The 12,376-nt window shown below is 37.0% G+C and overlaps 1 protein-coding gene across 4 annotated transcripts in view; it reads left to right on the top strand.

Annotated features, from left to right (window-relative positions):
• Window positions 1-11,678, top strand: part of LOC105567389 (fasciclin-3) — a 330,524-nt gene extending 318,846 nt beyond the window's left edge. For 2 of the 4 annotated variants that reach the window (XM_012022232.1, XM_012022235.1), the window contains exons 8-11: window positions 6,891-6,921; window positions 7,156-7,236; window positions 9,457-9,631; window positions 9,913-11,678. In XM_012022232.1, coding sequence (XP_011877622.1) covers window positions 6,891-6,921; window positions 7,156-7,236; window positions 9,457-9,631; window positions 9,913-10,104 — 479 coding nt within the window. In that variant the 3' untranslated portion in view covers window positions 10,105-11,678. The remainder of the gene's footprint in view (window positions 1-6,890; window positions 6,922-7,155; window positions 7,237-9,456; window positions 9,632-9,912) is intronic. The other 2 variants (XM_012022233.1, XM_012022234.1) reach the window with 2 other exon arrangements.
• Window positions 11,679-12,376: the final 698 nt, after the last annotated feature.

Consider the following 12,376-nt stretch of genomic DNA (forward strand, 5'->3'; position numbering starts at 1 on the left):
CTTCGAATTCAATAGAAATGTTGTCCTAAACGCGAATCTTTGTAGAAAACGTGTAAAATACTGTGATCGCACGTCTTTCGGTTGTTACTGCGTCTCCGCGTGACACAATGGCGCTCGCCCGGCGTTGACTTACGAGAACGGAATCTCGACGAAAGTTTCTTTTTATCTCAACACACTTATCACGCACTCTGATTTGAGGGCTGCGAAATTTTTACCACACGACAAGTGAATCTCTAGATTTTAACATATATTTGCATAATACTCGTAGACGCGATGGCAGCAGACAAGCGAACAGCAGGAACGATCGAGAGACACGTGAGAAAAATAAATCGCGAAATTCGAAGGTGCGATCGTGTCTTTATATTATTAGACGGGATTATTATTATCCGTACAATGTCTTTTGTACTATGACATTTTTACGAATATTGTAACATTCCTGACGCGTTTTACTGTGTGCTTTACTTAAATGCATTTTATCGGAGAAAGCTCTTTTTACAAGTTATATACATATATACATAAGAATATATACAATAAGATCACTGCGCGAGTATACAGAATGTTGCGTAAATTCTTAAACAGGAGTGCAACGTAATATGTTGTTCATCTAAGTCCAACCGGCTTGTGCACGCACTCGATTTATCCAATCGTGATAAAATAAATGCTAAGACGTACGCGTCGAAACGCTTATTTTTAATTTCGCTATTTAGGAATATGAAAATTTTCGATCCGGCCGTTTCAGTTTTGTTTCCTGTTTCCCTGAAGCTTACGAAACATTCTGTGTATAGTTACGATGATTAAACGTTTAACAACGTTTCGATTATTCTGCGATTTTATAAGATATTAATTCCACTTAGAATCTCATTTGTGAAACGAATTACATGTAATGATTATTGCGTTTTATAAAAAGTGCAATTTTATATGCGGCGTTTAAGTACGAAAGATGCACCCGAGTCCGACCGTGGATCATACGATTTGACGGACGTAATCGAGCCAATAAGATTTATATGATATTCTTATGATATATATGATCAAGCAAATTATATCCCTCCATATGTCACTAGGCAGTATTATGTATCAACCGATAGTCTCCGTTTGACATAACTTTTCATTTTACATACATTTCTACAATATATATATATATATACACATGGCTATTTGTAAGAGCGGCATTTATGATTACATAGACTACTACGGAATTTTTATATAAAAGAGAAGACGTATCTTTTAGTTTCTCAGTAAATCGAACTCCATTTTTTTTTCAACGACATACGCAACCTATTTCACCTGCTGGATGGCAAATATAATTAATGCGCTACGTGTGCAGGTTAAATCGTATCTAGGGGAATGATATGAGTTTACAAGTACAATTGTGATAATCAAATTTTCAAAACTTGTTATATTATTCAAAAGTTTGTGCGAATCACCTTCATACTAAATATATTCGGCGCTACATTAAATATATTTTCCATCCAACGACACTCGCATCCTACGGGATTACTGAGAGGTTTGCATCGATAGATTGCGACGAAAATTAGAATTGTGACAGAATCGCGCTTTGAATAATTTCGAAGGAATCCTTGGCAAATTGAATTCTCTCACAATGCAGACGACTAAGAACGTTATATATATTTTTTTTCTTAATAACATTGAACGACTTAAATTAATTTCATTTCAGTGCTTTAATTCTCGAGATATTTAACGCGTTGAAAAGGCGACGAACTTTTAAGCAATTCTCCGTCGTTTTATCCTCGTTCGTACAAGAGAATGCATTCTTATTTCGATGCAAACCTTACGGAAACATTCTATACGCATTTGGAAACACTTTCCACGGCGCGTCAATGACGTTACAATGAGAGGAAGGTAAAATTCTTATCGTTTCCTTCGACAATAAGTGTCGCTTGTACTCTGTACAGGTGACTTACAGATACTTTTCCTTAGCTAATCACCAAACGCGATCGTGCAATTTTTCATTTAAATACTCGTCCATATTTCCACACACACACACACGCACACATGTACACACACACACACATACACGCGCACACGATAAATAACGTAGGTCTCGTCGGCATCGCGTAAAAAGAATCGAGTAAGAACCAAAGGACGGATTTTCTCTCATGTTACATTCATCGATCATGCATTTCCGAATTCTGCACGTACGCTCCTCCACCGTTTTTTCCGGATGCATTCGTGTTTTCACTTACAAGAAAAAGAGCCGTGCTGAGACCGACGGGATCATCGAGATTCTCGTCAGAGACGCGGTACGGTTATTAAACGGAATACGATAAAGATCTGATCGCGCCCGAGGTTTCAGGGAGGACGCCGGTGTAGCTCGTCGGTCGACGGTCGAATCTCTACTGCGTGTTGTACATACTCTAAATATAAATATATAAATATAAATATAAATAAAGATATATAAATAAATAAATATAAATATATATTATAAATATAACAGTACGAGAATAAATCGCGAAATAACAAAAAAAAACCGGTATTATATATTCTGCGTCGGGGGGGCACTTGGCTTGCAACTCGTGAAACGCCGATCGAGTGAGCGACACACTTATCCGCGCTTGCACTCCAATTGCCGAGTCGACCTGTCGTTATCCGTGAAACTTTTTCAGGGTGAAAGATATTATCGGGGCGGAGAATGTGAGATTTACTTAACGAGGTGAGGTCGGCGGGAAACTTTTTTCGAGGAGGACGACGCGCGCGGGGGTTGGGCGTGAGGGGAGGCGCGATAAATAATACGTCAATATTTCGCAACCGGAACGACCGACGTCATTTTTACGCGTCGCGTTCTATATCCGGGGGTGCGGGTGCGCCTCGCGCGGCACAGTAAAACGGAGATGCCGCGCGTTCGGTTATAGGGCATTTATCCCTCCGCCTCTCCGCCCCCGCCCTGCGCTCGAGCCGTAAGTTCGTCCCTTTATTTCCCTGCCCCGTCTATATCTCTCGGCAGTACGTATGGCAAAAGTTTCCTCCACTATTTCCATCCCTCCGCGTTTTCCCGCCGATATTGGAAGCGAAGGGAAGAAAGTGTCGTAAGAAGGACGGTGACTGACGTCGGTCGTTGTACTTGCGAGCTACTGACAGACCGCGGCTAGATTGTCAACGGGCTCTGGGGGGAAAAAAAAGACAGCGACCCATTTTCGGGCCCACAATTAGTAATCGAATTGTTCGGATTGTTCGTGACTCTGATCTTTTACGAATTTTACCCCGCGTAATTAAAATTCGCAATTAGCTATTCCATCTATATCCACGATTTTAAAGTAACACCATTCTTGGTAAAACAAACGCCGGTTAAAATTTTTCTGTTAAATGTTTAACACATTCGTGTGTTAATTTAACATATTGCTCTTGCGTTAGTTGACCTCAAATGTAAAATTATTGAAATAACTGAAAAGACATGTTAAAGCCACACAATGCGTACCTACTTATTTTTTACACAATCTTACACAACACATATGTTCTATATTATTAGTAACGAGATTTATCTGTTAAAATTTACAGAATAAAATGTCGATTTTATTCTATATAACATAAGTGAGAGCGATTTCGACCGAGAGTGATTTTTAAAATTCATTTTGTCATTAAAAATATGTTAATTTTACACAAAATTGATTTCAAATTGTTTTGAGATTTGCATTGATTTGTGTCGAAATATTAACAGAGTATTAGTGTGTTTATTTAACATATTATGTTAAATTAACACAAAAATTTGTGTGGGCCATTTGGGACATGTGACATCTGTGAAATTTAACACAAATTTTTCAATTGTGCGTCGATATCCAGTAACGCAAAGATAACTTTAACTTAAACCGAAATGTCAAGTTGCTTAACTACAAAAGAGTCGGTCAAAACTTTTCCCAGAGTAGAGTGTTACGAACAATCCAGATAGTTCGATTACTAATTGCGGGCCCCAAAATGGCTGTCCTTTTCTTCCCAGAGGGGAGGCCCCGCTCGCGAGGGCCGGGGCACGTTGCTCGCGCCGTCACACAGAGGCTGTCTCGCATCAGTTTTCAACCCGAATATATCGATCTGTTGGTATATATAATATATAATATATAGTATAAATATATATGTGTATAATTTATGCATTATATATGTATAATCACGGTAATATATATTATGTATACTAATGTCAGTATGTTAATATATGTAATAGAGCCTAAAAGAAAAATAAGAAACCGGGGAAAGGGGAAAAATCGTGCGTTTACCTAAAAGACATGGAGGGAGGAAGGTACGCGGCGTCCCGCGTACCCTCCATCGCATCGCGACGATCTTGTACAGCGAGCGCGAACAAGAGCGGCACACTAGGGCGATCCGAATTTTTTATATACATAATAAATAATGCGTGTGGTCACACCCGATTTTTAAATGTTTTACAATTTACTCCGTAAAAGCGAGAGGTCACCCGTTCCCGAGAAGGAACTACGTGGGGAGAGGAACTGATCGAAAACGGATGAATGTTCAATTTTCCGTCTTAGGCTTAGGTATACGAGATCCTCACTACCGGAGAATAGAACTCGCGAGTGAACGGGACTATCGAGACTCTTTCTCGGGTCTGTCCGAAAACTTTTGCTAATTGAAAGTCGCTCTCAGCACATAAACTCTTAAGCATATGGTAACAGTATAATTGGAGACTAAATAAAAAAATTTGTAAAAAGAGTATTCTTTTTCTCTTTTAGTGGAAGCAAAAGATCTTACCGCAGATTTGTTCCAAAGCTTCGAAAGTGTGGTGAATTCGCCTTGAAAACTTTTCATTTATTCACTTTCATTGCAGTCTGATCGATCGAGACAAGAATAACTTATCCTTTTATCCAAGTTCGTCTGTGAATTGGTCTGATTTTATTTCTACATTTTGAGTCTGTCGCTGTTACTATACTTAGCCACAAGGATAAGTGTCTCAATGAAGGGATTAGATAAACTCGAACAGATCCGGAGTACAAGAACAATGTTAAAGATCACTGCCAAAAGCTGACACAAAGAATTTTTTGTCATACTTACAAAATGCCATAAGGGAAAATATCGCGTACAACTCGCTGTTAATCCATAAGTTATGAATTAAAACGATAAGAACGATAACTTGAACCGCTAGACACCCACCCGCTTTCCTAAATGATCGGTGTTTATAAAATGCGTGACACGCAAGTATCGTCGTAGACTGCGATTCATTCCACTTTGTTACGCCGTTTGTCTCAATTTATTCCGATCGAGCGATCGTTAAACGCGGTTTTGTCGTCGGTGTGACGCGAAGAGAGGAGACAGGAGGTGCGAATTATTTCATACGCGAGCTCACTCTCTTGCGTACAAATCTCCCGATGAATTTCAATACGTTTCATTTGATATTAACACATTTATTGCGTAATTCTTATAATTAATTAGTTGTAACGTAACGATACTTTTGATGTGTACAACTTAAATCTCGATGATCATGCTTTGAAGACCTGTATATACGATCCCGTATGTACGTATATACATACATTTATATGTATATACAGATATGCAGGTGTACGAGTATATACACGTTACTTCCGTTCGGTCGCGTTTTCGTTGCCCTGTAACAACTAGAGGTTGAATGAACATTTGTAAAATTCGTAATATTATCGAAAAGATGACATACGTTATTAAGGAGCATGATCGTTGGCCATACAATGGGGTATATATATACTATATATATTATATTATATAGATATATTTATGTTAAAACGTAAGTCTAGAGTGTAAGACGATGAACGCGATGGCGGCGCCGATTCGCGCCGGATCGCGAGATATATTATAAATACCTGCAATCGGTGTTCTCTTCTCTTTGAAGCATTTTTTAGGAGCTAATTAAATGCCGCGCGAAATCGCGGTTGTCGAGAAATTGCATTTGCGCGACATCGTTATCTCGTCATTTCCGATTAAGGGCCCAATCGAAACGGCGCCGTTGGCGATCAGTTTCAGGAATAGTCCAGAGATCGCTGACTCTTTAATTAAGCGTGCAAAAACCGGTTTAAATGACGTTACACAGTCGCGATTAAGATGAACTAGCCACGCCCGCGACCGCGCGAGAAACGATGACATTTTGTATCTCTACTTGTAGATACAATGCGATAGGCAGAGAAAAAAAAGTATATCTAAGGATTCAAATGAAATTAATATATAGAGAGCTGTATGTATAATTAATTATAAGTTCATTCGTCGCTATGATATTATACTTAGATATCGTATGATTTTTGAAATAAAACATTTGTTTTAAATATATAAATGTTGAGAGATGTATCGTCCTATCATGTCATTAAACTTATCTGTTAGCATTTACGATATTATTAATTGAAAAATATGCTCACTTGAGATTACGTGGTCGTAGCAGTCAGTTACAAGTAAAGGAAAACAGATATGTGTAATACTGATTATATGCTAAGAGTTATGTCACATCACTGATGATGCTGCTTGCTAGATAAGAGAAGATAAATGTTTCAACATGCCGACTTCTTTAATCGCTTCAAGCATAACGTCCTACATAAATTTCTCACGAATTACTTACGAAACCCTCCCATTTTTACAACATCATCTTCAGAGAATTCTTTAATCATATAAAAAGTTATATGATTGCAGGAAAATATTTAATTTTGGAATAGATCGCATTCAGTGAATAATAACGCATAGTACAATTTAAAATATTATTGACAGTATTACTCTTGAAAAACATGTTTTAACTAAAGAGATAAAAATTTCGAAAAACATCCATTCAAGTTTTAACGAAGCCTAAAATCTATTTCGTATCAGATAAAGTTATAGCGAGCATACATCTTGTCTCTCTCTCTCTCCTAATTTATTTTGCTTTTGTTACGAAAGAACTTGAATTGTCAGATTAAAGCAAAACTTGTCCTTATTACTTTCAGGTCATTCGTCCACCAGGAATCTCGGGGAGTCGTGAGTATACCGAAAATTATGCCATGTTGTTATTCAGTCCACATTATCGCACTCTCGCTTACAATATCTACACGCATCCGACGTCATGACTAATACTTCATTCTTCGTAGTGCTTTAATTTAATTTAGCCGTGTGACGCGACTCAGGGACGAAGTCAGTAACATCTCTTCGTCGCCTTTCCGTCACTCGACGATTGTCGTTCCGTAGACTTTTGCCAAGCATGCACATTTTCAGAGACTTCGCGGACCCAGCGACGGGCGTTAGCCTTCTTCACCTCGGCAAATCGAAAACTACGGCCGATGTCGTTAGAAAAAGGCAAGCAGCAGCTTTTCTTATTTTACTCGTTCGCAATGTCGGATGTGTCCGTCGACGCGCTCGCTTTTCTTACTCGTCGGACAGAATTGGATTAAATTGCCCGGAAAGGCAGCGCCCAACAAAGTATTGTTCGCCGCCCGTTTTCTGCGCAATTTGATCAAACTGGGAACCGTGCCTCGTCTTAACGTGTTACCAACAAAAATAAATCTTACGTGACAATAGATTAAAACCTCTTATTAGCTCGCGAACTGAAAGAAAAAGTACGAAAAGATTAATCTTAACTTTATTACAATTATCAATATACGTTGCGGAAATAAATCATCGCCTGGTTTCGACAATACAATTAAAGTCGAAAATCTATCGTTGTGCAGATCCCTCGTAACTTTGAATGCCGTATACAGCCGCACTAAGTATAAGTGATCTGAACACGAATGACCTGATTCTCGTATCGCATTTATCAATGAGATAAAAAAAAGAGCAAAAAAATGAGGTCGGAGTTAGCGTAGAATGTTGATGAATAAACCTTGCGTGCCATATGTACGCTATCGCGTTACATAGATTATTGCGAAATATAAGGCAATTAAAACGCGGAATCAGCCAATTCCCCTATTCTAGCGATACGGCACTTTTTATTCCATGTCCCACATTTACTTTTATAATTCTGTCTTATTACAAGTGAAGGTCGTAAGATGAGAATGTAAAATCTAAGAGCAAACGCGATATCCGCGGTGGAATAAAAGATTCTTTTGTTCGCGAGAAACGCGAGCTCGAGACTTCCATAATTAACGACCCAACAATTCGAAAAGCGCATCGAGACACGTAATTCATAATTAATTACTGCCGCTGCACATTTTTCTCGGTGACGGGAATTCACAGTTCGCGAGTCCCCGAGTAAGAAAATAATAATAACAACATATTTTTTGTTTTACACAACCAAATTACACGTTCAGTCACCAAAATGATTCAATCAAATTATTTCGTTTCATTCAACAAAATGGGTCTCTCAGTGCACGTACAAGATTTGTCCCCACAAGTCGCGTAGTTATAAAGAGCATGAAAAGAAACCGTGCACAAAAAGTGAGACGCAGAGAAGACGGCTGCTGCTACGCGACATTTACCTGTGCCAAATATGATAATTTGTTTGCAAGGAAACAGAACGGAAAAAAAAAGAGGAAGAAAATACGCCGCTCATTCCCAGTGCAGCGCGTAGCGTATAATTGTTGCTTATTATCTTATGAGATGCGAATATCACCTCGCATTTTTTGTAGATGATTGCATTTATAATCGACCGAGCAAGGCCGCTTATATGATACCCCGCTGCAATAATCTCAAACGTGGAAAATTTGCCGCTTCCAATTTATATGCGTGCTTTGTGTCCAGTGCTGTTTTGTTGTAATTCATGTAACAGTCATGTGTTAATCGCGGCGCTTATGTTGTAACTCTCGGAAGTATAAACCCCTGAATGCCTCCAAACGACTAACGCTACGCTAAATCAATTAATTTTGTAATGCGCCGTTAAATTTCATCGGATAATCAATTGCATCATGCGCGCCACGGAGAAATAGTAACTATTATAACACCGTTCGCCACGTTTACGCGAAACTTTCTAAAAGCTTCGCTTAATATTTACAATTCTTGCTGCATGTCATCGTGTGTGAAACATAATCTATAATCTAACACGGATCCTTTTGCAGTGTTATGCATTTTTTTCAACGCATTTTTAAGTATTTCACAGCGGATTCTTACATCTTTTTAAGAATTTTAAACGTCGTTCTAACTACGGGCTCAGATTCATACGTCACGCATAGACGAGACACAGCAGAGCAAAAATTAAAAAAAGATCTAATAATTTAATGTCGTACTTGACACCTGAAGATAGGTTAATTACGTATGTATCATGTATAATTTATGCATTTATGTGATAATACTAAACGTTCTAAATGATATGTTTGATCATTCGTTAAACCAGAAAAACTACTTACAATACATACGTGCAGCAATATCATATATCAACAACTATTGAATGTAAAACGAACTTATTAAGTATGTGTTCTTCTCTAATATCGAAAAGTTAACACTACGAGCGCTGCATAATGCTTAACGTTTTGTTTTTGTCGTAAAAATATTGTTGCGTGATTATGTCGGCGAGATGTGTCGTATCCCAAAAGAGACAATTCCATTCTCGCTTCATTATACGTATATATGTATGTATGTACATAGAAGTGACACAGAGAGCGCCGGCAGATATTCCCGATCGGAAGTGGACGGAGGGTCGTCCCGAGGACGACGGAAACCGCGGATCAATCTGTCCCGATTCTTTGGAAGGAACAAAGATAAAGTGTCCGGCGCCGATACGGACACCATGAAGACTGTCGTTACCGTCGACGATGAGAAGGTAATCGATGCCGTTTAGATTATCAGGGATTTTGTTCACACAAATTAATCCATTGTTTTTTTTCGTTTTATTCGAGAAAAATTATGTGTTTTCAAATGAAATTCAGTCGGCACATTAATTTTTTTCCTCAATGTAAAAAACTACTTATTATGGAGTCCACTTGTTAATTTTTTACAGAATAATAATCAATTGTAATAGAACTGCACGTCTTCACACAAATAATGCACAATCTCCTCAAGGTTCTTCATCGATTATTGTATTTGAAAAAAAAATTGATATAGCTGCAGACCGTCGAGCCGGCCGAGCAGGGCAGAACGAATCCTTCTACAGGCGAGGGCGGAATAGTCTATGCAGAATTGGATCTTACGCAACAGCAACAAGGTGTCGGACCGCGCCGAATTAATGAGGACAAGACGGAGTACGCCGAAATCTTGTACACGAAACCAGAAACCGAGGAAGCAACAGATAAATAACTATTTTCCGCAGAAGCAATTAAGACGCGATCGTGTGTTCTCCCTTTCACGCTTTAGGACGATGTCCGACTTTTTCAGCAAAATCAATTTTTCCTACAGAGAAAGTAAAATAAGCACACAATTTGAAACGCGAGGAATACTTCAGGGCACTACTCGCTGGTGACTTTCAACGATTATCACGATCGTTCGCGCGTTCGCAAATACATATGTGAATGGACACGGTTGGCGGTTCGTCATTAATCAAAACCCCGCGATTACATGTCTCCGTACGTGTGATAATTTATTGTACGGTACGTAATTTTGACACCGGTGTTCCGATTAATACTTTGATATTGCGTCTGCAGAATCGATCATTGTCGAATTTGACAGCAAAGAAAAAAAACCTTTACTAATTGGAAGCAAAAATCGTAATACGTTGCGGTATGAGATTACTCTATTTCACATATGCCCCAGAAAGGTTTGCCCCAGAAGGTGCGTAATTTTTAACAAAAAGTAATGTCGACTTTCGTAATTTGCAGTCGCTGTTTTATGTATTCTAAGCGAAATCGTCATTTTTACAATATATGTATGTTGAAAAGTTTAACGCGCTTAAAAAATCGTATCGTATCTTTTTTTATTTGAGTACGCGATAAGCATTTGCTAATAATTATATTATGTAAGATTTATATATTACAATCGAGGATTTCATGGAAGGTATGATCTTAACCGTCCAATTATCTTAGTCCTGAGTTCTTAGCTAAACAATTTTATTGGAAATCTTTCTCTCGTTGGAACCTTGTGTTAATTCGCTTTTGAGAAAATTCTCTGTGAGAAAAAATATCTCTTCCTTTTCTTCCTACAATTTCTTTTAAGCGCATATGACTACCGTAACGTTACGTTAATCGTCGCGCTACGTACTTAAATATTTACCTTTAATGTTGTTACTGTCGGCTTAAATAACGAATAAGTATGGTAATATTCGTATCGCGTCTATTGCTTAAAAGTCGTTTGGACAATTCAATCAATTAAATTTTGGAAAGTAAAACAAGTCTTATAAATATATTAGCTATATGAAAAAAGGAAATTGTTATAAAAAGATTATTATCAAACGAATGATGCTGTGGAAACGATTTTTAAGTGAAATCATTGTTTTTATATATTGTAAAGTTTAATGTGCTTACAAATTATATATATTTAAGCCGTATCATGTCTTTTTTTTTATTGATGAGTACGCGACAAACATTTGCTACTAATTATACTATATATAAGATTTACATATTACAATCGCAATATTTTTAAGTGATTTATAGGTACGTATCACTTCTTGCAAGAAATCTAAGCCTAACATGTTGTTATATTAAACTATCATTTAATTCTAATCATTTAAACTAATCATTCAATTAATTTAATTAATCACTAATCAACTATAAATTCCGTTTGATTAGTTCGATTGTATTCTAGGTGCAAAACCTACGATTATGTCGATTCAAGCGTTTATCGCCGTCCAATATTAACAACTTTAGTTACTTTTTTACGCATTTATTTTAATAAACAGATGTAAGCGTAAAATATGTGAATAAATTATATAAAATTTATTTCTCTTACTTTATTTAATCTCTTACTGAATCTTTGACAAATCTAATTCTTCTGTACCAAACAATTTGTAATTTCTCAAATTTTCCTATTTTTAAAATAACGATTTTCTCCCAAGAAAATGTGTTAAATGTACTTGATTTCTTCAATTGCATAATATTCTTTCTGACGAGACTAATCTAAAATTAATGTTAAAAATGTGTATATTATTGTTGCATATATAATTAAGAAATATAAACTAATGAAGATAATTGTGATAAACTTATTATTGTTACAATTAATCGAATTTACAACTAAATCACAAACAAATCTCTACTATTGTTGATAACTGTTTATTCTTTAATTACTTATCAATTTTACACATATACGTGTAATATTTCATGTTATGTAATGTACGTATTATATACAATTCCCACCCAAATATGATTATTAGCTTCTAGTTTATGCCGTTTACGATGTTATGCTGTAATGTAAGAAAGTAAGAGTTGTTTAATTAATTGATGGAAATATCCTGGATATATTCTGTCTTATACGTCATTAAGTCTTTTTCCCAGAAAAGCGTGTTTTACAAGAAATCGAATAACAAGAATCTCAATAAATTTCCAAACAAGTCACTTTCTTGCATCTTGATATGTAACCGCCGACGTGAGATTGTAATCAGTCGCAATCGTCATCCCATCATTACGTCAAAGTCTTGAAA

Source organism: Vollenhovia emeryi, unplaced genomic scaffold (genome assembly GCF_000949405.1).
Source record: "Vollenhovia emeryi isolate VEMERY1.0 unplaced genomic scaffold, V.emery_V1.0 DF939138.1, whole genome shotgun sequence".
Classification (NCBI taxonomy): domain Eukaryota; kingdom Metazoa; phylum Arthropoda; class Insecta; order Hymenoptera; family Formicidae; genus Vollenhovia; species Vollenhovia emeryi.